We start from the raw sequence: 27,668 nt of genomic DNA on the forward strand, positions 1-27,668 counted from the left end.
GTTATTGGCAGAAACTGTTCTGGGCCCAGCTGTTCGAAAGCCGATTAACGCTAATCCACCATTCAAAATTAACCGAGGTTTTCATCTCACTCATTACAAATGTTGTTAAAAGCTAATGTTAAGCTAGTAGTATAGAAAAGTCTAAGTCAAAACTGAGGAATAAAATCTTTTTGAAGAGTCTTCATTGATAAGTAATTAAACTCGAGTCAAAGATCACGCTAAAACCAGGATTGGCTTGATCGGACTTTGAACAACTGGGCCCTGTGTTTTGATAAAGATTGTAATACTGCGCAGCGTAGTTAATAGATATTATAAAATTGGCGCTCTTAAGAGAGTTTAAACCGACGTTTTGGCAATGCTACCTTCTTCAGGGTGCAAAACTATACTATACGGTATAGTTTTGTAGCCTGAAGAAGGCAGCATTGCACGCCAAAACGTCGGTTTAAACTCTCTTAACAGCGTCATGTTAACTTTATAATATTTTAAATTTCCTGTTTTTAACCCTGGTGAACCGATGGCAGAACCATATGTTCCTGTGAAGAACATTCAATTCCTTAACAAAGTTTTGACCACTTTTAGCTGATTGTGATATTTTCGTCCATAAACATAAATTTGCAAAGTAGTTTTTACCAATTAATTTCAGTTGTCTTATTTTACCAACCTTAATTTTTCTTTTTTGATGAAAATCTTCGAGGCATTTATAATTAAACTGGACCCTAAATGTATTTTCCTTCTTATTTCTCTCGCTGGTAAGAACCCTGACAAATTGTCACACCTTCGATATAACAGTGAGGGAGTGGGGAGAGGACTTTTTCGAAGTGATCAGTTCTTTATCCAGAAGAAGGCGGAAAATTTGCGCATTTTTCTTCAAAACGTTTTTCCCGAACTGAAACATAGTAGTGTCTTCGCTAAGGGGGTTTGCTACGATTGGGGGCTTTTTGTATTGTTTTTGCAGCTCTTCGAGGTTTCAAGCAATGCAAGCTAGGAGGTCCCCAATAACTTCTGACATGCTTTTAAATTAAACCTTTTGAAAGAATAACAGAAAAGTATTAAATGATGTTTAGATGACGAAGCAAAAAAGGAGAAGAGGAGAAAAGGTAGCTTGCGCCTCAGACGGACTACAACCCCCGGTAATAACGGGAGTTGTAGTCCGTCTGCGGCGCAGGCTAGGAAAGGTCAACACCGGGGAGCGCGCGGGGGGAGGGGGGTGGGGACAACATCGGCAAGATGGATGTTGACCAAACTATTGAGCATGAATGTCTCTTGGTGTATGTACCCGTATGCAAACTCAATATTTCTTCCAGTGGAAAAGGATAATTTGAACAGTTTTTCCATTCCTGCAAGATGTCACTATTCAAATTGATTAGTATAAGATAAGATTTATTATCGATCCGAAACGTTGGTCTTACTCTGGTCCACTTTTCCTTATCAAACTTGAATTTTTGTCCCAGATTGCACATGATCCCGCAAGCACTGCTATCCCGTTTGATTCCAACCATTTTAACATAAAGTATACCTAATTATCTTAAGGTGGTAAGATAAAAAAATAGAAAATAACACTTGTAGAAATTTTCGTTAATCTTTTTTAATGTTTTTCATTCCAATATAGCTTTTAAGTCAATATTATTATTGCGTACGGAGAAAAATATTCTCTGATAATGAAGCACTGTTGACTCAGAAAAGCGGAAAGACTTTTTTTATCGAGTAGCGCAAGAGAATATGAATTTTATTTTGTGAAACAAATGTGAAAATCGATTTTAAGGTTTTAATAGAAGCACGATTTGAATGTGCGGCAAAATAGCCACACATTTTTTCCATGCCAAGAATCCCGCAGGCTTGAATTTGAACAACATTATGAAAAATGTCAAGTCATTGAAGCATAGCAATTAAATTCCGCTCCAAATATGCCTTGTCTATCGATTGGTTCCAGCTTCTAATCCATATTCATGACAAAGTGAAGAATTTGCGTCAAATCAAGCAACTACTTGGCAAGTGAGGACATGTGAAGATGACCTCTTTCGTTGAAGTTTTACTGATACGCCAGGAGCTTCAGAGACTCTGAAGAAAGGAATATTCGCTTCACTAAGACGCAAATGGTAAGTGTCGAATTCCGCTAAATGTTTTTGGTACGTAAAAAGTTCTGACGTCAATCGTTACGCGCGTCCTGAAGTTTGTTTTATTGAAGTTATTGTTCGCTCGGTTGTCTTCAGATTTAAACAAATTAAATAAGAAATAAAAGTATAAAAAAGCTGTGGAAGAATTAACGATAAATAAACTGAAGTTTAGGTTCTTTCTATGGCAAGAAAACGTTTCAAGATTGTTCAAAATGGCCACGTTGCACGTGCTGAGAACTTTGTTAACTGATTTGCATCAAGATGAAAAACCATTGCATGATTTCGTATTTTTATTATTCTCTCGCTTTGAAAATTGTTCGTGTAAAATATATTTGTCCCCTTGAAAACTGGGTACAATTTCATTGTCAGTTTCCCTTATATCTCCAAATGTGTTGCCTTGCTTAAAGACTTTTGATGTGTAGCGCTGTTTATAATGCTGTACGAGGTGGTTTTAAGTTTTGAATCTACGGATGAAAACCTAAAGTGTGACCAATTAAATGAAAGTTACTGAGCATTGCTTTCCTGTTGTGCTGTTTGTTTTCCGTTACTTTGCAAAATAAAACAAGGGGAAATTCTCGAATGTTTATTTTGGGCTCTACTGAGCGTCAGAGGATTAGGTTACAAGCAGAAATCCCTCGTGATGATGATGATGATGATGATGACAATTGCGACTTACGACGGCGATAAACTTTATTAAAGTGTCAAAGTATTTAGCATAGCACATATGTTGGTTTTGTATGAGCATATTTGTTGAACTCAAACTCGAGTCTTTTGTTTGTTTTATTTTCAGAAAGGACATTCCAACGAGAAAGAAGACTGAATAGGAGGAGAAAATGATCAGAAAAGAGGAAAAGGGGCTGAAACGAAGCAACCGGAAAAAGATAAGATTTTATTTTTGTATAAATAAAATGCCTTTGAAAGATGGTGGCGGTATAGGACAAAACATAATGTAATCTTCAATTCACAGTGAATTCAGGAGCATTCAATAGATGATGTCTTCAAAATTATTGCATGTTTAAATTTTATAAGATTTTTGCCGGAAGACAGAGTCGGGGAAAATAGGTGATAAAATGCTGACGCTCGAATGTACAGTCGTTTAATTTTGAAAACTCTGCCGATACAGCTAACAATTTCTTTCAATCTTTCTGAAATAAACCAGCCACCTTCTTTCGAAGGTACTATTTTGCAGATCGGTTAAGGCATTTTTAGCGTCAACTCTGAGCGATTAGTCCATGCCGACAAAGTTGAAGGCCAAATTTTTCGATTTCAATCTGTTTTATGTATAGATAAATTTGAAACCTTAGTTAATCCTTTTTCCAAGTAATATTAACTATGGGCATCTGGAAAATGACAATATCGGCGATCGCTCAGTGTTAGTCGTTTTTTGGAAGTCAGTTTTTATTTAGTTCGGTTCTGTTGCAAGGTGGAACTGCGAGTTGTATCAAATAACGTTGGATAATTGGACAGCTCGATCAAAATCTGAAGAAGCAATTGCTTCTTTTTCTTTTTGAAACATTTCAAAATCTAAAATCCAAGTTCAAGTCTAATTTGAAACATGGAAAAAAGATATCTAGAGATGAGACTAGCAAATGATAAAACATGTAAAAGATATGTTTGTTTTCGCTGGTCAGTGTAAAATTACCTCATTGTTTACAGAAGTCTTTAAAATTATATAAAATTTGGTCTGAGAAATGGAAACTTTGCTGATGAGCTTAAACTTTTGACTTGATTGGAAAGGAAGTAGAAACTTAAATTTCAAAATAAATTCTTTAGTTTTGGATCTCTCTCCGTCTTGGTTAATTTGACATGAAATTGCCTAATCATCTACAGAAATCTTCAAAATTTTATCTTATTTGGTCTGTGAGTAGAAACTTTGTTGATTGCCTTACGAAACTAGACGTTTTGGTCAATTCCATATAAAATCGCCTGGCTGTCAACAAAAATCTTCAAAATTCATATTGTTTGCATAAATGCTCTGCGAGCTGGAAACTTCGTTGATGTTCTTTGTTTTTCAACTGAATTAGAAAGAAACTTGAAGCTTAAATTCAAAATAACTTCTTCTGTCAATTCGCGTCGAAAATAAAAACAAAAATTAGGCATCTACACTTGGCAGTTCCACCTTGGATTTTACTGTTGCCCAGGGAACACAAGGCTTTAAAGAGTATCCCCATGGAAACGTGTATTAGCAATTAAATTGTTGCACTGTTGTCAAAAACTGAACTGATTTAACAAAAAAGTTGTTATGTAGAAAATCTTGAAAATCTTGAAAACGCATCCTTGTGGAGGATGCTTTTGTAATTCCTTATGTTCCCTTTACATGCTGTAGTATGTATGGTAAAACAAGCGTCTGGTTGGAATAATGTGGACTAAACGACAGAAAACGTCTCTGGCAATGTTGGCAAATTAGAGTTATTGACCACAAAAGATTGAATGATTTTCCCACCAGTTTTGTTTCCAGTATGGACAATTAAAAAAAATATTTTCGTTTCGGAAACAGATTTTTTTAAGGCATACAAAAAGAAGGCTTCATGGAGAAGGTCATTCATTTACCACTGCAAACAAGCAAAACAACAGTTTCATAGAACAGGAAACTTCCTTCTAGTATTCTTCAGGCCAAGAAACAAAGATTTTTTTCATTTTGATAAAACAACTTGTGATTGATAAACAATCGAGATGAACTTTGAACAAATTTATCGCACAGTACAAGTTTACGCTTACCGCAAAGGCACCAAAATTCAAATTTATTTTTTAAATATTTCTGCTGAGTGTTATACAGTTGTATTGTATTTAAATTTAAATTTTGCTTTGATTTATTAAATGGATTATATGTTCAGCCGAGTTGAAGTTTGCAAAATAATTCATGAGAGTTTTATCTGCTGTTCACACTTTTGAAACGTGCAAAATTATCAGAAAATCTACACCAAATTGCAAGCATGAGGAAAAACCATCTATCAAGTTTCCATTGCAGTGGCCGGTTTATTTAATATCTTATCACAATTCTTTGAGCTCGATATACCAAACTATAAGCTACTATTTTTCACCATGTAAACAACCAGGGCCGGGTTGCTCGAAAGCCGATAAACGCTAATCCACGATTAGAAGTTAATCGAGGCTTGCACCTTAAAGGCAGAGGAAATCTAAAATTAATCGAAACTAGATGTTCTTTCTGAAAGCCAAAGGTATTTTTTTCGGAACTTTAGGGCTGTGTAAAGCTTGGTGGAAAAATCTATACTGTCCTTTGTGGTCCTTTGTGCTCCTAAAAAAAAATGGAACAAATTACTGATTCAAAGTACACTATATTTTAAAATTTCAACAGACATTTCACTATAAAAATAAGCGAAAAAACAGAACGACCTTTCGGTGTCACCTTGGCACCATTATAAAGTAAAGAATGTAACAAAAAAGATAATTTATACAGAAAGTAAAGGTGTGAAATAGAATAAATTAAATTAAGACTAAAAGTAATTGTCCGTTTTTCATTCAGTGAGGTGTTATAAAGTGCGAGTTATAAAACTATTTGTCTAACCCAGTGAACGGACATAACTCTCACTTTATAACACCTTACTGAATGAACACAGGACAATTACTTTTAGTTTTAATTTAATTTATTCTATTTCACACCTTTATTTTCCGTATAAATTATCTTCTCTGTTACATTCTTTACTTGATTAAGGTGCGAAGATGACACCGAAGCGTCGTTCCGTTTTTTCGCTTATTTTTATAGTCAACTGTATTTCTAAATTTAATCTTATTACAACAGATATTTCTCAGTTATACTGGCAGGAAAATTCAACATTGAGGCTTATCATTTTTTCCATTTTAATTTCTTCTTTTCCCATTATTTCAGCCGGACGTTAGTTTCTAGTATATGATTTTATGTTTAAGATCTTCTTCAACTGAATCAGTGTTACATGGGACAAGAAATACGAGTGAAAGCACGTCAGTGTACTTTTAACTCGAACCGTAGAGTGCAGGAACAAAAAATCGAACTGTTTTCATATTAATCAAAATAGTATCTAGAACCAGAAGGTAAACAAACCAAACGTGACCTTAGTTTTGTAGAGTTTACAAAAATATTATCTGGAAAGTAAATGAATCAAATATCATCAAAGACTTTGAGAAATGTCTTGATATTTTCTAAAACATTGTCGTGAACTTAAGAGCAAACAGATCAAATATCATAACAGATATTGTATTGTTGTCCTTCAACATGTTTGCTGAAGAGAAATGGAAAATTGATTGGCCAGATTAATTATTTTTGAATTTGAAAATATTGATTACGCATGAAAACTCATTCAAGTAGCGCCAAACAAAAATAGCTTCAAAACGACGCTTTAGCTGGGAACAAAGTATCGGCCAAGCATCGCCAAAGAATTTGAAAAATGGTTGTGATATTTTAAAACATCCTGAACTTTCAACACGATTATTTTGACCAAAAAGTTGCTTTCACTCGTTAAATTCGTCCTGTCCTCTGTAACGCTGTAAGTTGTTAGCTGTGCTGACTTCGCTTGATAGTTGAACAAGTTCTTTTAAAGTGACATGGTAAGCTAAATGGTGTTGTAGCTGTTATAAATTTATTTCAAGCTTGGAAAAAAATATAAGGGTTATCTATTTGTTTCGTTCTTATCCAATTTCTTTTTTCTGCTGCAAAACTATTTAACAGCTTACCATGTCGCTTTCTTGGTGTACACCACTTCGCAAATGAAACTTTACTTCAGACAATAATTTTGTTGAAAATTCTATAAATTTTGTGACTAAAAATTGCCAACAAAAAACCTAGAGTTTGAAAATCTTCACAAAAAGTTTCCTTACGAAGTGGTGTACGTGTTATTTGGCGGGTTTCAATTTGCTGGGGTACTCTTTGAATTTTTTGTTCACAAAAAATTCAAGAAGTGCCCCGTTAAATTTTTGGCCAAAATTGTTGCCAGGGGAAACTCTGTGCAAATTTTGTCAAATTTTCCCGCCAAAAGACTTAGTATATACAGGAAGAAAACGTTTTGTCGCACCTTTAATTAATTAAACGATTTTTACTTAATTAATTAACTTATTATTGAAAAAAATTGTTAAGAGAAACAAGATATTGATAGAAAGACAATAAAGAACACAATTCAACTGAAACAACTGTTTTGATATTTATTGGTTTCTTTGTCTTCTATTATAAGCTATTAAAAATGCATGCTTGACAACTAAAATGGATGTTAAATATTGAATTAATACATTTTGAAAAAAAAAAACGGCGCATGCGTATTTTGAGCGCCCGTATTTTTTCTAAGTTTTTTGGCGGGAAAATTTGATTCATTTGAACAGCACTTGCCACATGGAAAACGAAGGCAAAACAAGATGAAGAACACAATTAAAACTGCAAGGCTAGTACAAAATTTATATATATTTGGCAATAAAATAAATAGTGACAATGTTAAAATGTTTATGAATAAAATAATGAAGTAAAAGATATTACAGGAGATTCTTTGAAGGCAAAAAACCATTAGTTTTATTTACGACAATTTGTCACGCTACGACAAGGATTACGACTTTTGCTTGTAAAATAAACACGTTAAGAAACGTTTCATCAGTAGTTGTCACGTCGAACGTTTAGAATTGTCTACGAATTGGCAATTTGTCGTCTAAAAAGCAGTATGCTGCTGTAATACAGTTGTAATCAAATGAGTACCGTGCAAATTGTCGCTAGCTTATTGATACAGTGCAACACAGATATACCTTACTGGTTCTTACTGACGAACGAGATGAAAAATGTTAATTAAAAAATAAATTTAAGACAACGAAAAATTTTCAACCCGTTTGGAGTAGAAATCACAAATTGCTACTGAATAATTTCATTATTCCTGTTTCAAGAAAAACTACGGCTCGTTTCTCGATCAGTTGGAAATAGCAGTAGCTTGAACTTTCTAAGATTAAATTTGAAGTTGTTGTCTTCACTTAAACCAAGGAAGGTTAAAGAATTGATGTTTTCGAAATATGTTAATTTGTGAGAAGTAAGGAGAGAAAGCACACAGAAATTTGATTTAAAGTGCAACGTTTACGCTGACGCTAGCAAACAAGTGAAATTCCAAATGAGTCCTTGAATTATTTGTTTTGAGCTAACCGGTAGTTGCTATCAATTAACTTACAACTTCCTAAATCCCAAATTGAAAAAATAACTTTGATTTTAGGCTGAAAATTTTGAAGTAGAAATATTTCCATCTTAGATGAACTTCCACGGGTGAAAATCCAATGCAAATCTACAGGTGTCGAAAGTGGGAGGAGCTCGGTCCCTATTGTATCGCGCCTTCTTATTTAAAAAAAAGCCAAAACTTAATCTGAAGACAAAAAGATGACCTTTGGAGGTCATTTTTTGCCAGTGATTATGTCACTGAAAAAGAAAAAGCATGTCACCAAAAAGCCGAAACGATAACAAAAGATGAACAGCCTTAAGGACGGTGCCTACTAATACCGAAGTATTTTTGTGCGGTTTATGACTATGCGAGAAAAGCAGATCTTAGCAAGGCCTATTGGAATCCAAAAAGAAAATTGGGGGTAACCACGCATTTTTCAGAGATAATTAAGCAATAATATCTCTAAAAAACGCCAAAATATAAAGCAATGTATGGGATTTTTTCCTAAATTGAAGCTTAATTATCTCTGAAAAATGCATGGTTACCCCCAATTTTCTTTTGAGATACCAAAAGCATTTGGCAAGTTCTGCTTTATCCGTATAGTTATAAACCGCGCAAAAATATTCCTGTATTAGTTGGCACCACCCATAGGAAACCCGAGTATCTCGCGATGCGTAGAACGTATGCGCAGTAACAATAGTAGGCACCGTCCTTAAGTTATTCTGAAATTTTAGATCTTGTATCTGACCTGTAATTTATATTTTCACTAAAAAGAAACTAATTTTTTTTATATTTGTTGCAAACTGAAAGAAAGGAAAACTAAACTGGCCTTAATGAAAACCTTCAAATTTTCGTTTAGAAAACACGTCTCAGGTGGCCTAAAAACACTCATAGAAACTGATAAATATGCAACATCTGACTGAAAGTAAAGAAAATTGGAATTTATACATAGACAGAACGTAACCACATGCCAACATTGTGTCCGCTTCCTTCGTAACTTTACGAGCATTAAAGCTATGTCAATGAAAGCCCCCGGATGGGAAATAGTATACAAAAAACTGTGGAAAATAAGGTCATGTGACGTCGCCAAATTTTACGTCATTGATTGTTCCCAGCCCAAATCTTCAATCCAATATCTTGGACTTCTTGATATCTCCAAAACCTCCAAAAATCGTTCAAATTAGCCCCAAAACAAACAAAACCAATAAAGAAATGCTACGCGACAACGTTACATGTTTTTCAAAAAAGGTAAAAAAATCCAAATTTCGAAAACAAGGATGTCAAAATCTTGTTGTCATGGAAACGTCAAGTCTTGTGAACAACTAGATGGCATTCCAAATTGTTTTCAGGTAAATTTTTAGGAAAAATCACAACGTTTGGCAGTGTGTTTTAGACGTTATAAATGCTGAAACTCAGCGCGGTACTTTGTGCCCCCCCCCCCCCCCCCCCCTCCTCTTCAACTCCGGAAGGCTGAACAGGGTTAATACTACAAGCATGGAAATTTAACCACCTAAAGTCACATAGAAATCATGCTTCAGTCAAAAAACTTCTAACATATATCTAATAACAAAAGATGAAATCTGATTGCAAAAGGACTCGTGTATGGCCTATGAAACACCTTATTAAGTCGCCCTCGGAGATATCGGACAATTTTAAGCATCACTCAAATAGCTTTCTTAGCTCGCGCGGAAACTGACCAGAAAATTACTTGGAAAAAAACTAACAAACTAATAAACAGACAAACGTAACGAAAACAGGAGTGCAGAGCAAACTTGATTCCCAAAATGACCTTACAACAGTAAAAAGGACCAGAAAATCCTTAGATTTATGAAAGCTAGACTAAGGGCGCGTTTTTTTATCCACAATTCTGGAATAAGAATGGTTGGTACGGAATGCTAGGAATAATTCGGATTGTCTGCATAAAAAAACCCCCGTCGGTCCTGGCCGGGTAAACATTGCATAACAAATATGGAGGCCGACGAAGAGGCTGCCATTAAAGCCGTTATCGCAGCAATTTCCCCCGTACTTTTGGTACAATGAAAATAGAAACAATGTTTCATTTTGTCCAAAAGTGTAACCTGATTTTTTCTCCGGGAGAGACGTATTTGAATCTGCAGCGCTCATCTCGCCGTCCGCCATCTTGGATTTTCATTCGTAACATTCTGTTCATTCTGCCCCTGGGAGCAGAATGGATGGAATGGCATTCTGTCCATTCCGGAATAGGAATGTGGAATAGAAAAACGCGCGCATTTTACATTCTGTCCATTCTCATTCCAGAATTGTGAATAAAAAAACGTGCCCTAAGGCTCGGCAATATAACAACACGATCGTGAAATGCAACATTTGCATTGCAGCTTGATTCATACTCTTCCTTGACAAAATTCAACCAACAAAAAAAAGAAACGTCAAGTTATCGATGAGAAATCAGTCACTGGCGTTTCTCAATGGATGTCTCTGTTAAACTTCAAACCAATGAAAAAGAAGCGAAAGTGCCAAACTTGTCAAGAGACTCGGGTTACCAGTAATTTAACTAAGAAATTATGGTTTTTGAACTTCACTCTCTGCAGCTAACTGAGTGGAAAAGGACCAGAAGATTCCCTAAAACTCCAGTCTCAAACTCAGTAAACGTCTAACTAAAATCTGAGTAAACAACAGATCCCAGAGGATCGTGCATTCGAGCCTCGAATTCTCACTGAAGAACTTCAAATGGTTTAACCACAAAAGTGACTAAAGGCTTATGATTTACCGAAAAATAGTGTCTCAACTCCTTAAACGAAAATTAAAATTTTAAACTGAGAATCACTTAGAATCGACCCTAAACGGCAGAATTTTCACTGAAAGTGGACCAATAGCTACCCAAATTTGTATGGCAACGTAAATGACTGCCTGCAAACAGTTTTAACCAGAAATTGAAAGCAATTTTGAACCCCTCATTCAAAATGACTACTACATAAAAACTGACTGAGAAAAATTAACTTTTCAGGGAAATTACTTCAGAGGTCATATATATATATGCATTTTTCTGAAATAGCTTTTCAGTGAAAATTATCGCTTGTTTTAAAGGGGGACTAACTTAACTACAGAAGAAAACAGCCATAAAGGCTTATTCTCATCAAGCGGCCTCATTTATGCCCCACTGTATGCCGTTTAGTCTTTTAAATCTTTCCCCTACCACCCCCCCCCCCCTCCTATACGAGAAAACGCGGGAAAAAAGACAAAGAAAGGTTATAACTAATAGCAGCGAGTCACATACGTAAAGGCCGCTTAGGGATGGTGATACTCTGTTTTGCAGTCTTTTGTGGCACCTTATTTATGAAGAGTATGGATTTTCAAAATAATTATAGCACTCATGTAACTACTGCTAGTCCCTAAAACTAGGAGAAAAGGGGGTAGAGTTCCAACTTTTTTTTCCACGATTCAGAGATATTCCAGCCTTTCTTATAACCTTACGTAACCATTAACTGTTCTGCAAATAATAAGACTTCTACTCAAATAATAAGACTTCTACTGAAGAAAATAGATAGATATGTGTACTAATGAAGTCATAATACGTCAAGTTTTGCACCTTGGCGATCTTTAACTATCGACACCGTTTTCAATTTTCACGCGCATGCGCCATTTGAGATTTAGGCCTTTTTCTGCGCTGATCACGTGACTGTTAAATATGATTGGCAAACGAAAATCTTAAAAACCTTTTTGCATAGAAAAGATGGTCCAAACAACTTCTCTGTGGAAGTTAGGGTTAGGGTTTCCATAGCAACAATAGAGTAGTTAAGGTAGTCTACGTAAAAAGCCTTACTTAAAAATGACAAAATGACAAAATTTAAACTTCATTTTCCAGTCTTGAATATTCAACTGGCGACATTAAACTGAACAACATCAAAAATATCCTTTAAAATGGACAAATGCTCTTTGAGTTTTAATAAGAAAACGGTTTTTCTTTTTAGAATCCCCAATGAAAACTGTGAAACGGACGACATAACAAAAATTTTAACGGACTGCCGGAGAAAGACATTTTGAATTTTTCGTTCCTTTGATTCTCATGAAAATACGTCCTCTCTTGACTTACTCCATCCTAACAAAGTACAATACATTCAGTAAAATCCGCCTAGTCACTGAAAACATACAGATACTATTTTTACGGATCTTATAACGGTCAGTGTCAGATCTTTAAGGTTAAGTGTAGGTTTGGACACAACTGTTTCTAGCAAAATTTATGAAGAATCCGCTCAAAAGTTGAGATCACACCAACAGCACAGTTAAGGCACGAAGAAATATGTAATAACTCCTTTGACTGGAAAGAGATTTATCGACTACCTTTCAGAGCAGCCAATAAGTATTGACTCCAAGTCGGAATTCCAATATAAGGTTTTGCATTAGTATTTACTAACAGATAAGTTTCTTTAAAAAACTGGCTTGGTATCCTCCCCTTTATGCACCTTTTGCAAAAGACAATGCGAATCGTTTGAACAACTTTTTATAAAATGTGATAATTTTTCAAAACGTTTCTGGCAAAATTCTAGGAACTGATGTAAAACGATAGGAATAAAAGTCGAGACGCGAACAGAAGTTGATAAAATGTTCGGTATCTGGAACAGACGAACAGATTTCCTACTGCTCAACTATCTTTTGTGTTTGGCCCGACAGAATATCTATTCCTGTCGGAATAAAGGTATTATCCCGTCATTTAAACTCTTCCTGTTAAAATTTACTTCAACATATCAGATTGGAACAACGCTGACTAACTCTAACGGCAAGCGATCCGTCCACGACGTTAAATGACAAAAATATACGTTAAATAATTCCACTGGTATGGTAGCCTGCATGTAACTGTGTAAGTATTTTGAGTTCATCTCTAAGTTGTCAAAAAACCTTAATTTTTTCTGTGATTTTTTCTTCGTTTTATGTTGTAATTTGCTATTCTTTAGGCCTTATTATTTAATATATATACTTATGTTTTTCAGTATTGCAATAACTTGTAATATTTGTTGTAATTCCTGTAATTTTTTGCTTTTTTTCTTTTCTTGTAAAATTGTATTCGCATAAATATCAATAAAATACAAAAAATACCATTTTTACTAAAAATTTCTTCCATCATCTGTTGAAAATATGGCAAATTACTTGGCTCAGTAAAGGCCGTCTACAAATTGTGAATACCATTTTTATAAAGAGTGCATCTCAACATGGATTGAATACAAACTGGCGCATGACTAAATCTCAACTATGAAATAATTTTTTAGCCTAAAAATATTGAAAATAGGACACCATTTCTCTATCCCAGAACATTTGATCAAAACGGACTAAATTCAATTTACACTTATAAAACAAAAAAGAGGGAAGGGGGGGGGGCGGGGGGCAATTCCCCTCCCTACCCTCCATAACTTCGTAAGTACAAAAGCTATGACAATGAGACTTGAAGGGGAGAAAGTACGTCCAAAGACATGTTGACGTCATATGACGCTGTAATGACTTTATTATTGTCAAATAGGGGCCATCTTGGATCCGCCATGTTCGATTTCTGGATTTCCCCAAAACTTCAGAAAAGCACCGAAATTGAACTAACAGTAATCAGAAGAAATAAAGGAACACTAATATGGGCTAGAAACATAAACGTTACAGAAAGAAAATTAAATTTTCTTCATTCTAAAAAGGGGTTGTCCATTTTCTGAAAAATGGCCTGTCAAAAATTGGTTCCCAAGGCAACATTAAAGTAAATGAACAGATAACCAACGACATCAAATTTCCCTAGATAAATTTCCGAAAAAGTCCTGAAGTTTCAGGCCGTTTGGTCAAATATTAAAAGCGTTATTCAGGTTCGAAGTCCCCGCGGGCATAATCTTCCCCCGCCCCCTCTCCCCTGCTCTAGATATATAGTGTAAAGGTTGACTTGGATTGACCTTATTCTGAACCGAAGATGAAGGGAAGAGTCTGTAGAATTCTCCCTTTGGGTAAATTTGGGAATTTCTCAACATCTAAGATCTCCATTGGTAGCTCACAAGCAGACAGCATTAAACCGAAATGGAATTCGAAGGTAATCATAATCATCCATGATTTTTGCTTTGAAACATTTTGAGCTATTGTGAAGCTATGATGACAGTCAGACAACGTTAGAAAGATAATTGCGTCAAGTATACTGAAAAAAAAACCGTGCACATTCCTTCAAACAAGTTAATTAAAATATCAGCCTAATAACTACTATGCATAGCTACTCAGTTCTCATTCCCAAATCTTGCTTAACCGTCATGCACAGTTTATCATCGTCAAAATCATTGTAAAAAAATGGTAGGTCACACATCAGACAAAAAGCAAACAAAACGCCTCATAGTTTTAAAATGAAATCCTCAAGTGTGACCGTTCAAATGAAAAATGGTGCTGTTTATTAGTTAAAAATTTTGGGATGCGCAATTTCTGCTTTCATTATCTCCCCCTGAAAATTATATTCTATACTGGGTTCTTTATATCTCTGATTGCACTGTATCTTGAAACGAAATAATTTGTCTTAATTGTTCGGCTGCTCGAAAAGAAACTATAAACTGAAGCAAAAACTGCTGCATATACATTTACTCACGTTTATAGGCCGTATTCATCAGCAGGGTGCATGCGGTTACCCTAATCTGTACGCGCACCCCAACTATGACCCGCTATGCCTGCGTTTTTATCGCAGCTTGAACGCATGCTACACTATTTGCAAAACAAACAAAATATACGCATTCGCTTGTATTCGAGTACAAGCTGCAATCTTAACTTTAAACCTTGTTCTGTATTTTTTGTAAATTCGTACAGCGTAACCGTGAGTAAATAAGCCTTTTTGCGCTTCTCAAAGTACACGTAGTTTCTCTACCTCTACTTGCATTGTTCGCTCAGTTACGGAGGTGATCATCTTTGTTGCTTGCTTGAATCTGACATCTGAAAGTTCCTTCGATCCTTTATAGAAAGAAAACAAATATATGGTGATCACTAACTGTAATAAGACTGATAAGACAAGGTCAGTATTGTAATAAAAAGTTAAACTGTTTTTAGGTGTTCTGGATCAGCAATTTAAGAGCTGGCTCAGTTTTATACGCCCTGTTTCAATGTATGTCAGACATCTAAAATTTGGTTCTTTCGTGTCGTTAATTTTAAAAAGATTCCGGCCCTAACGTTTCTCAAGGACTGGTTTTTGTATGAATAGCACACCGGCCATTCTTCAACTTGTTTCCATTTTGTCTAGCCTCTGTACTTTCCTCCGCGTAAATTTGGGGAGACGTATAGCTTGCGTACGATATTCAAGACCCATTTTTCATCCCAGTAACTCCAAAACCTTTTATGACGGAATTCTATCAATCATTGTATGTATTCTTACTAATGATTCACCAAAGAACATTTATTATAAATGATCAACTCACCTCTTTAGACAGTAATTTTTAGGTACACGCGTCGTTCGTGTTTCCCCATCCTGCGTCTGAAATTTACCTGGAGAGAAAAAACATATGGTTCTCGTTACTCTCTGTCAGAGGTAAAGGTAAAGTCGTAGGCAATTGAATCTGCCGTTCTACTATCACTATGCAAGCCCCCCCCCCCCCCCCCCCATGCAAATACTGAGAAAGCTCACCCTCGGCGATTAAAATAGTTCGTCTCGGCATGGTCGCTGCGTTGAAGCTCTGTTAAATCTTCAATCCACTGCATTCATTGTGTCCACCCCTAAAATGGCAGATAAATTTTATTAGTTAAACAATTCAGTGCACCTAGTTCTAGAATTTTTCGTACAGATAAGTAGTTCTCAAGGTTGTAATAATTAGTAGCCCACCGCAAACGTGTCATTCAGCAAGACATAAATAACACGGACTGTAGTAGGAACAAGCTTTAATAATTGTAATGTGGTTCTGGCTATTTAAATTGTGGATCCTTTAAAACCCAGTGAACATGCAGTGTAGAACTTTCTTGTGGTACTATTTAACATGTTACGCCGAAATGAAGTTTCGTTACAGTTTTAAATAATACTTTCATTCACTTTACTGATGAGTAAATAAGCAAACATTAAGTAGTTGCGAGCTTTGGATGGCTATTAATTATCAGAGCTAAATCTAGTAAAATATGAACTTGCGGCAAAAGTTTGATAATATTCTAAGTAAAATAGCAAGAATAACGAAAATTACCCGAGGTATGATGAGGTTGTTTTCGAAGTTAAATTTCAAAGTTCACGAGTATTCTTCAGCGACCACGACCCAGCTTCCACGTGCTCAGATTTCTAGAGTTTCTTCGATGTACGACGAAGATGTTGTCCTTATGTACTTTTGTCGGTGTTTTCTGCCAACGTATGGGACATCATCAAGGAGTTAGCGTAGTGAAAGCTCTGAAGAAAAGGTAGGAAAACTGCCTTTACGGAGCAATATTTTGTTCTTCGCTTTAACCGTCACCAGTGTAAGTCGAAGGTGAGAGATACATTTTAGCATATAATTTGCAATTCAGATTAAAATGCAAAAATTTTCGTCCTTGTTTATCAAATTTCGAAAGAGGTTTGGGGGTGTGGAAAGTGAAAAATGGAAAATGTTATGTACCCCACAATAAATTAAGACTGTCGCTTCTACCAGACAACTGAATAAACTTAACAGTTTTTAAACATAGTCTCTGGGTTAAAAGAAGTTCAACGTTTAAGACGTCAATGGTCTCCTTACCGAGACAAGGAAGCATTGTTGCGAACACTACATTCAAAAAATTATTCCTGTTTGCATCAGATTTTTTCCAGATAAATTTGTGAAATATTCCTGGAGTTTAATGGCGTTTGCTCAAATATTGAAAAAAAAGGGTTCTGGTTCAAGGTCACCGCGGGCGGAAATGCCTCCCCTCCCGGTCTAGGTAGTGTTAAAAGCTTGGTGAACTTCAATGTTTCAGAAACTGTTTTCTCGGGGCTTATGCTCAAAGCGCTTTGAAAGTTCACATTGCTGTGCAGGAATGTCTCAGTCAAGGATATTAAAGAACAGTCCCTCTAGTCAACTGAAGCCAGGGAGACGCCTAAAGGAATAAGGATTCAACAGTATGCGTCTTGCAAGGAAGGTAATAATACAACATGGCGAAGAACTTTCACGAGGGAGTTGATGGAGATGGATGTAATCTTGGGAAAGGCATGACAACAACAACTTGCGATCTCTGTCTATGGAAAATGGCTGGACCAGAGTTCACCCCTGATTACCATGGGGAGGAAGGGTTTGCGAGGTGGAAAGAGCACTCGCCTGCAAGCAATGTGGCTTGGGCTCCATAATCGGCGTGCTCCGAGGTTTTTCTCCTTAGGCGCTTTCCGTTTAATTTTGCCAAAATCTTCGGTTGTAAATGCCGTAAACTTTCCGTATCAAATGGAAAGACTTTTTTTCCAGTCGCTTCAAACTTGAAATCTTATTGGCACATTAAGAAATATACGTGATAGCGCAAGAAAAAAACAAAATGAAAAAGGAAATTTTGTGTTAATTTCCATACCAACCGGATTATCTCCAAATGTCGTCCCTTTTTTCTGGGAAATTTCCGTTTGATCTGCGCGCAGCATTGCATTTCAACCAAAAATTTTGCAAATAGAAAGCGCCCGAGGTACTCCGGTTTTGCTCACTGCTCTCAAAAAACCAACATTTCCAAATTCCAATTCGATCTGGAATGTGAAGGCCACAGGCTTGTCAGCAGTTGTGACAAACTGTTAGCTATCACCCTTGTTAAACAAAATCATGTATTTTATTTATTTATTTATTTATTTATTTATTTATTTATTTATTTATCTATTTATCTATCTATTTATCTATTTATTTATTTATTTATTTATTTATTTATTTACATTAGGACGTGCTTACAAGGCTCAGGGTGTTAAATAAAAATTTACAACTTGTTCCACGAAATTTCAGCGAAAGATATTTTAAAACAATAATACGTAGTTGTCAAAAGTAGTCGTCAATAGAAATATCGACTGATATTAAAATTCGGTGAGAAATACAAGGAAGATATTATGGAAACATCAAAGTAACAAAACTCATATTTAGATTGATAGGAGCAAATTCCGCTTAATATAAACACTCTGTTGGTATCTAGGGGAAACCAAGTTCGGCAAACTTGGAATAAAAAATTAAATTGAACACCTGCTCTGCCAACCAATTAATGCCAGAGAGAAAAAATCGTTTGAGCAATACAGCGTCAAAACTCAACTCAAAAACACAAACAAAAGAGTAAACCATCAATCCTTTCAATTTCTCGCTGATGCATCCCTCTTTTTGCACAATGGCAACAAGGAAACGTACGTCCCCTGCCTTTTCAACCCGCACTTATTATTTTATTGTGTCAATTCGTTTACCACTTCGGTTGCGTAACAAGATGGTCAAGTACTTTACTACGAGTCTGAATCGAAGTCTTAATTCAGCGATACTTTCTTGAGCTTAAACTGTTGCACATTAAACTTCAATAGCCTTTACAGCTATCAAAGAAATTTCTCTAGAAATCGTAGAAGCATTTTCGTTGAATGAGAAACGTTGCCGCGGGTAACGACAAAATAGCTTTTTCAGCAATTTCTTGAAGTCGGGTATTTTAAAGCTATAGACAACAGGATTTAAAAATGAATTAGAGTACTGGATTGCTATGGTTATCTGCACCCCAAATGTGTACAAGTTCTGAAGATAATCTTCAAAACAAAAATATATTCCATTTGGCAAATATGTGATTATTGACAAAGCTGTTACGATGAATAGAGTTTTGGCAAGATTTCTGTTTTGTGCCATTGTTCTCGAATGATTTCCGGGCAGACTGTTGCGTCGTGTTGAGATGTAAATAGCTAAATATGCGACGGTGATAACAAACACTGAGGTTATAACAGTGAAAGCCATCAGAAATCTAAAGGGGCTGTGCATTTTTGCATTATAGAGATCGAATTGTAACGTTACATAAGCATTTAAGGTAGCTACACACCAAACGATGCCCACAGAAATATAATAGTACCATGTGTTGATCATTCGATGGCGAAATGGCCATAATATGGCTATCATTCTCTCTAATGATATCAGAGCAAGTGATGATATAGAAGATGTTAATCCGAGAGTATCCATACCCATAGCTATTTTGACTACAATGGCATTAGCATCAGTTTTCGTCATCACTGCAATTCCTTCGTATAGCGCAAGGCTGATTACCGTACCAACGATGATGTCAGAGACTGCAAGATTGATGAGCAGATAACTGGCGCGTTTTAATCGTTTGCGAATGTTCCAGAAGATGTAAACTGTGATAAAGTTTCCGTTGAGGATCAAAACTGCTTCACCGATGTATACAACCATCCACGGAATATCCCTGAACAATGAGGAGCTTGAAGTATGGTTGCTTGTGTTTGTCATCGTGCGCTGAGCTGGAAATGAGAGAAGCAACACAGCGGTTTCTGATTCCTATTTCGTTGAATAATAGAGCACTGGCTAGCCCGTTTTATCCAAGTTGTGAGTTGCTTCAAAACGAAAGCGACCTATTTTTTTTCTGGAATATCCAAAATCTTACTGAAAAGAGTTCTTACCTCAATCTAATTGTTCAATGTGCGCAGAAAGCACTTTCTTTGTTTTTTGCTTTGCCTTTCGCTTCGTTTAGCGAGGGCACCATGCTGTCACTCTTCTTGAAAATCATTTAAAATATTTACCACTATGAAGTGGATTTTGACAATTTAAGAAATAAACGCGAAAGACACCTGCTAAGCCATTCAAATCATACCTTTTGCTCTTGTTAACACAAATACAAGCAATTAAAATACTTTCAGTTGCATTTATTTTGCCGTTGGTTTTGTAGGGTAATTTGTCTTCAGTAGTATTGAAAAAAGAGATAAGTAGCCCTTTACTTAGGGTGAATAAACTACTTATTTAGCAAAACTTAAAAACGACTTGGATGGTTTGCCCATCTACTTTTGCTTTTGGTTTAATGATCAAGTAATATTTTCTCCTGAACTAGGAGCAGGTGTTTCGACTGTTTGGTCAGCAAACGTACCTAATACCCAAAGTAATCAAGCGGTTTTCCCCAGGTGACAATTCAAGGTTTAAAATAAGCCAACTCGATAATCTCTTGTTTTTAACCCGAAAGTTGCTCTTTTGTCATTATCTGTCTGGATATGAACTTTTTTCTTATTATGTTCGTTTTCACTGTGATTTCTCGATGTTTCTCACGGGATTCATATTAAAAGCAGCAGATGGATTTTTTTTTTAATTTAAAGGTGTCGGTGAGCGTAAAAATCATTTTATGTAAATTTTTCACGCAGAAACTTTTAATTATATAACCCTGGGCCTTGTAGTTTATTGAAATGGATGTGGGATCCAAGCTGGCCTTTCTTTACTAACACATTAATTATACAGTGTGGTATTTGTGCCTTCGAGGACAATTTTTTTTAATAAGATGTAACTTAGAGCTGTACCAAGAATGATTGTCAGCTAGAACTCTTGACGGCCTACGGAGTTCACGTGCTCTGGTGCCTTTACTCATAGTGTTTCAAAACTTAACATTATCGTCTAATTAACAATTATTCTACGAGCGCGCGTTGGATATGAGATGACAGATAGCCAACGAGGCGCGTAGCGCCGAGTTGGCTATAATCATTTCATATCCAACAAGCGCAAGTGGAATAATTGTTTTATTAAAAACAATCAAGAAAAATTGCTAGATCTTACTGCTTTCGCTGTGCAAGAATAAACAGCAGAAAATTTAATTGTCGCCATTTCTCGGCCATGGTATAATGGCTCATATACCATGGCCGCTAAGACAATCAAATCATTCGAATTGCATTATACAATGATTCAGTTTTTAATAATAAAACATTCACTATATTAGATAGTGTACAACCTTTCCTCTTGTTTGAGGGTTCTATGTAGGTGACGGAATAAAAGGAAAATGATAATTTAACCCTTTTAATAACCAATATTAACATGTACATTCCCCTTACTGTTCTCTCTATATGTTTATAGGGACTCAGTTGGGAGAGTTTGTTTAAACATCAAGGCAGTTCACCTTTGCTGATCATTTCCTTTATTCTCATGACCCGTACGTTTGATTAACTAGTAATACTGTAATGAGAAATTACATGCTGATCATTATTAGGGATTCCTTTCCTTGAGCCCACCTCAAATAGCTCGATAGCTACTGTGGGTTCTCAAGTCGTTGATTGTAATTTTATCATTTACTCAGTAAAGTTGTTGTTGTTGTTATTAAAGAGCAGCAAGATCGAATGGCTCTGAACTGAGTCCGTCAACTTGGATCCAACTTACTGGATTTCATTTATTTATTTTTGTATGATGATGATGATGATGATGATGATGATGAATTGACTTGGGAAAAATTCAGATCCAAAAAAATGAATGCTAAAAGCGAAGGAAAGCGTAAAGCTAAGACAAGAAATTTTTGGTGCAAAATATTTTCACTAAAAGAAGACATGGCAGCAAGTTTCTTTAAGACAAAAAACTAAACAATTACTCAGTGAGTTGCGAATCCTTAACTTCTAAATAATATGTAAAGCAAGTTCGGGGCGTAGCAATAAAGACTTTCTCATTGTAAAGGAAGAAAGTCCTTTGTTCTATTCAAGGGTGGTCTTTAAGTTTGGTGGATGTTTCTTAGATATGTTTTTAAGCAGCAAACGATTCAACTTCGACTGTCACTCAGAGCACATTAAACGAAGACCATTTCATAATAAACCGAGTCAAAATCCCAGAGTAAGTCGTTGGAAGATGTCAACTTGTTTGTATGATTAAGCTCGCAGAGTTGTGAGTTTGTTTTGTAGTTAAAAGAGAAGCAGTTGACCGTATTCAAGCACTTCAACGCACACAACAGTTCGTTCTCTGCCTGCATGGACTTGATCAGATGACCCTGTAAGGCTGTTTTCTCCTTGACACGAGGAACGATTGCCTCAGGTTTCCTTACCACTGAAAAAAAAATAGCAAAGATAATTTATATTTTGATTAACTAGCCCTTTGTAAAATACATCAAGGACATTTCAAAATGACCGCAATGAATCTGGCCTCTTGCGATAATTTCATTTAATTTGTTACTACTGGAATATTTGGCATTCCATTACAGACTGTTTGAAGGTGCAAAAAATATTTATGGCGGATGACGATAAAAATTCTCATTTATCGGTTAATTTTTAAGTCTTTTGAGAGCTAACGGTTAACCCCATTGAGACTTTCTAAGCTTACTACTGAAAAAGAATCAAGCGACGCCCTTACATTTCCTACTACTGCAGCTACCATATGCGGATATTCGGATATGCGGATCCCAAACATTCTAGCACGCTAAAATTTTCATCCAATTTCTTCCTGGTTTCAGGGCTTTTTTTAGCTTTATTTTATGTACTAGTGTTGCGTCTTTTTTCCCTTCTTTAATTGTAAAAATTGTATTCTTGAATATTTAATAATCAACAAAAATTTAATGAAAAAAATGTACCTTCGCAGATCATTGTAGTTATTTCATCGGAGATCAGCTCCACCCTCGCTGGGGTTCTTGCATCGGGTAATATCAACACTTGTTCCTTGTAAGATGCGATCCCTTGTAGCTGCTCTGTGTTAACGTTGGAGCTTATTCCTAACGCTACGATAACAATTCCATCGTCTTTCAAAGGCTGGGAAGATTCCACTGCTTGCTCACGTTCTAGAATCAGTGGATCAAACATTGACTTAGTTCATGATTCAACGTTTCTGTGAATGACCCTGAAGTCTGACCGACCATTGAAAGCTAGAGCAGTTAATTAGAACTGTCTTAAGGACGGTACCTACTTTTGTTACTGCACATACGTTCTGCGCATCTCGAGGTTTAAAGGTTTCCTATGGGTGGTGCCTACTAATACAGGGATATTTTTAAGAACTATGCGGAGAAAGTGGAACTTAGCAAGTGCTCTTGGTATCCAAAAATAAAATTTGAGGTAACTATGCATTTTTCAGAGATAATAAAGCTTCAATTTGGGAAAAAATGCCATATAGTGCTTTGTATTTTACAGGTTTTTAGAATTATTGTCGCTTAATTATCTCTAAAAAAATGCGTGGCTAACCCAATTTTCTTTTTGGATTTCAATAGCCCTTGCTAAGATCTGCCTTTTCCGCATAGTCATAAACTGCCCAAAAATACTTCTGTATTAGTAGGCACCGTCCTCAAAAGATGGCTCTAAATTTTGAGTTAGTGGAGAAAATCCTAACGTGTCCCTTTAGAAACAAAAGGTACGGAGCATTACTTTCTTCCGATACTGTCAAAGGTCTATTTTGTATTGTGGGGAAAAATCCTGACATGTAACCATTTATATAAAGGTACTGAGTACTGCTTTCTTGAGAGCTGTTTAGCTGAATTTTAAAATTTTGAAAGAACATTGATTAGGCATGTAAATAGACCTTCTTCAGGTTACGAGTTCTTCCTTTAAGCTCATAAACGACGACCCCCCACTCTCTTCATACCAAGAGATCATGATTGAAACTATTTGGTCGTTGCAGTCTTCAGGGTGTTATGTCCTTGTCATTTGTAAAGGAACGAGTGCCTGCGGTATATGTCTCAAATAATCTCTATCTAGTGGGTCTTGTTGGGCTGGGAAGGAGGTGGGGAGGGAGGTGTTGGAATTCCCCACAATCCCGACAGTATTTTAAAAAGCGATAGCAATGAAACTTGGAGAGTGAATGGTATTGTTATCATATCAGTATTATTTTTAATATCAGCAGTAGCATAAGTTATTTGTACATCAGACGGACGTAGGTACCTTCAAAAATGGTACACTCAAAATTATTTTCTTTGAGGTCAGCGGTGTAAATTGATTCTCAATCAGTGATTTACTTTGATTTGTTGATTTTCATAAAAGTTCAGAAAGCCACCAAAATTGACCGAAAGGTGATCAACACCAACAGAAAAGCAATAAAATGAACGTTGGCAATTACTTTAAGGAAGTTAATTTCTCATTAAAAAGAGGAAAATAACAACTTCTGATGGTTGTCATGGAAACATAAACATTGATCTCTTATTTTTTTTTTTAAATAAATTACAGGAATATTCTGAAAGTTTGCTGGAGATAGTGAACATAGAAAAAAATCATCAAATTTCATAAGGGCGAAACTCTGCTCCCCTCCATTCTAGCCTAAGGGCAAGCCATGAAGATGCTGTTGCCCTGGTATCCAGCTTCTGCTCTGGAATGGAACCTGATTATAAGGTTTCAAGCCTTCTACAGTATGTAGTAACCGGTTACACACCCCACCCATCACAGGAGGGTGATAAACCATAAAATAGTCTTGTTCTCGGTGTTTCTACTTATGTGGTGAGCATGATCTACTTACTCTGAAAATCTCCGTCCGACACGACCACAAGCGTACGTATCACGCGTCTCCGTCCTCCCTCAGCCAATGAGAACATGTTGCGAGCATCATTGAAAGCAACAGCCATATTTGTTCCACCTCCAGGATGAGTTAAGCGACGTATCGCATCCTGTACAGTTTTGATGTCTTGTGTATTGTTGAAAAAATGATAATAATCGGTGGAGTCTGCAAACGACATTAGGGCCACCTGTGTTCCTTGAGGAGAAAAGAAATCCATTTCATTCTTAATGTGACATTCTCCTTTTAAGGACTGTTTGTAATTCTCTAGCTATTTCCCCTGTGAGCCTTGAGTTCGGGATAGCAAAAACAGTATTAAACTGAGGTTACTAACCGAAATAATGATATTTTTCTCGCTTTCTAAAATCTTTTTAGCTACTTTTTATCCTGGCTTTTCCTCACTTTAATTTTGCCCTAATTTTCTTTTTCAAAAAACCATTAACAATAATCTTTCTTTCCAGATGATGCACGACTGGTTCGTTTAGATTAGCAACTGCTACCTGTGGGCCAGTCCTAAGATTGCTAAGTAAAATAGGAAGTTGTATTGAAACGCTGGAGTTATAGTTGAGCCTGCGGTTAAATATTCCTTTGTTTAAAAACGAGGCAAAAACGTCTCTGGTGCCTGCAGTTACATTCAAATATCTGATAACAGCAATAACAGCTCTTGGAGAGAGAGCTTAGAACTAGTGGAGCAATTAACAGGACTAAGTATAACAATAGGCTTTCTGTTATTACATGCATTGCTTGCGGCTGGCTTCGTTTCGGTGTTAACTTGAGAGAGTAGCATTTGTATGGCGAGTCAGTTGCTGTCATAGTTCGTAGGAGTGATATTAAACAGGACTTAGCGTGATTTCGAGTGTGTGATTTTGTTGAATTAAACATGGTGTCAGGAGTGGGATATGAACCCACGCCTCCATTTGGAGACCCTTTTTATTAAACCCGTTTCCTTTGATTCTAATGCCTTTGTAAAGTTTACTATTACGGCTAACATAGCCTCTTTAAGAAAAATTACCTTTTTACCTTTCCCTTTGAAGGTGTCTTGAAAACTTAAGTGGATATTTGTTCTTGGATATTACTTGTTTCCCGCCATAACTCACAGGTATTCAAGAGCGATGCTCGAGGAAACCGGGTTCTTTACACAACAGTTTATTTCCATGGATACTCGAACAGAGTAAAATATAAACGGTACAGAAGCGCATGGATAGAACAGCTCTCATTTCTCGCAGTTTCTGAAGCCTTCTCAGTTTTTGGAAATCGAAAACAGCCTAGTGTCTCATTTTTGTTCATTCTGTCTGCAGAAATCAACGGAATACGGATCATAGGGAAAAGGCCAAATTATAGATTATTTGTAATCCCTGTGCCGGAATAAGTATGGCGTTGTCACTGCACTAAAGTGAAATCATGCCTTCTTAGATATTAGGTTAACAAATCCAACAAGAACGAAAGTGAAGAATATGTCAGGATGGCCGAGTGGTCTAAGGCGCTGCGTTAAGGTCGCAGTCTACACTTGTAGGCGTGGGTTCGAATCCCACTCCTGACAAAATCTATTTTTATCAGTTTATTGTTTCTTTCAAACGTTTAATTGATATGTGTACTGGTAACTATTCTTGCAAGGGTGGGCTCGAATCCCGCTCCTGAAAATTTTTAATTTTTTAATAACAAGTTTTCCACTATGGTGTCAGCCTGTGGATGGACGTCCAACGAAACAAAGCGCTTTTGGCCCTTAATTGCTGGTTGTTTCGAAGGTCTTTTAGTTGCGCGTTTAAGGCGGTGTAAGGCGGTTATTTGGTCTTTGGACGTCAGAATTTCACGGCTAATCAACTGGAGATGATTTTCATCAAGGTCTCCTGAATTAAGTTAAAGCCTAAGTATTGTTTCTTGTAATAAAGAAACGTAACAACGACGGCGACGACGCCGAACGAGAATGCCACAAAACGATTAAGGTTTAATGCACAGTGTTTGATGAACAGGAACAATCTTTCCGTGCACGTGCATTATACATTTCAGTAGATTTCTTTGCCCTCGTCTGCAAGACGGCAACGTGAAATGACAAATTCAAGGTTTTGTGGAGCACTGATGACAGTAAATTTTTCATTCTCTGTCTAACCTTGGACGCCATTCCTACTAATTTAGTTCCTGGATAGCATGGCTACTTTTTACAAGTTAGATGAGATGGAGTAGTGGCGATGTATTTCAAATAACCTGATTTCAAGTGACGGTTTCGTTAGCGTTGCCGTCATAGTTGCTAAAGGTCCCTAATACCTAGGACAGATCTCACACAAAGGTCTGACACCAAGATCACAAAATAATTTATTTGTCAGGAGCAAGCGTCTGTGTGTGAGCATATTATATTTGCTAATAGCAAGTGTCTGCCCTTTAGTCAGCGATTTCCAATTGAGTGTCGTAAAGCCAAAACCAAGGCTAAGTAATTACTCTGGCCAATCGTAACTAATGAAAACAACACAACGATCCAATCAGAATTCGAATCAAATACATGTAACCGGCGCCAAGCGCGGGAAAACTCGTGCGGCCAAAACACCATCGGTTTTGGTTAGGATTCCCATTGGTTGAGAAAGTGACGCGAGTTTTGTTAACCAATCATAGAGCTAAAACTGCTCTAGCATTAACAGGAGATGTACATAACATAAAACCTACCAATAGGAGACACTATAAATCGAGAAGTGACTTTCCTCATCATTTCCTTCACATCGATAATATCTTGAACTGGAATGCTGCCTGACACGTCAATCATGAAAACCAAATCCATCACACCGGGACATTCTTAAGCAGACAAAAAACAAAAATACCTTTAACTTTTAAATTTAACAGTTGATTTTCATATGAAAAGCAGTGAGGATTGTATCAAAGTCAAATCAAGTCAAATCAAGGACCAGGTCACTAGCACACACAGCTGACAGTAAAAAGAGCTATACTCTACAATAGGCCATTTCCGAGTTGCTGTGAACCTCATTATGAAAGCGAGGCTAAATGCAAAAGCTTTTCATATGAAAATTAGTTTTGTTTGCATATGAATGAAAACTAATTTTCACAATAAAAACTTGCACTTAGCCTCGCTTTCATAATGAGGTTCACAGCAACTCGGAAATGGCCTATTCAAACAGCTACACGGTCCGTCA

The 27,668-nt window shown here is 36.4% G+C and overlaps 2 protein-coding genes and 1 non-coding gene across 3 annotated transcripts in view; 2 read left to right on the forward strand and 1 right to left on the reverse strand.

Annotated features, from left to right (window-relative positions):
* The window catches only part of LOC146456102 (coiled-coil and C2 domain-containing protein 2A-like), a 266,183-nt gene extending 255,646 nt beyond the window's left edge, over window positions 1–10,537 (forward strand). The window contains exon 54 of the transcript XR_014858838.1: window positions 10,072–10,537. The gene's annotated coding sequence lies outside the window, so the exon portion shown is untranslated. The remainder of the gene's footprint in view (window positions 1–10,071) is intronic.
* A 10,170-nt stretch (window positions 10,538–20,707) lies between these two features.
* Window positions 20,708–27,301, reverse strand: LOC146456117 (matrilin-2-like). Its single transcript, XM_085093482.1, has 4 exons — window positions 27,187–27,301; window positions 24,496–24,729; window positions 22,634–22,837; window positions 20,708–22,113 (listed from the first exon to the last, which is right to left on the reverse strand). Exons 1-4 carry the CDS (start codon window positions 27,296–27,298, stop codon window positions 21,860–21,862), a joined length of 804 nt encoding a protein of 267 aa, XP_084949608.1. The 5' UTR covers window positions 27,299–27,301; the 3' UTR covers window positions 20,708–21,859.
* Trnal-aag (transfer RNA leucine (anticodon AAG)) lies at window positions 25,988–26,071 on the forward strand. Its single transcript has one exon. It is a non-coding gene; the product is annotated as a tRNA-Leu (tRNA).
* Window positions 27,302–27,668: the final 367 nt, after the last annotated feature.

Source organism: Pavona decussata, unplaced genomic scaffold (genome assembly GCF_977016875.1).
Source record: "Pavona decussata unplaced genomic scaffold, jaPavDecu1.1 SCAFFOLD_260, whole genome shotgun sequence".
Taxonomy (NCBI): domain Eukaryota; kingdom Metazoa; phylum Cnidaria; class Anthozoa; order Scleractinia; family Agariciidae; genus Pavona; species Pavona decussata.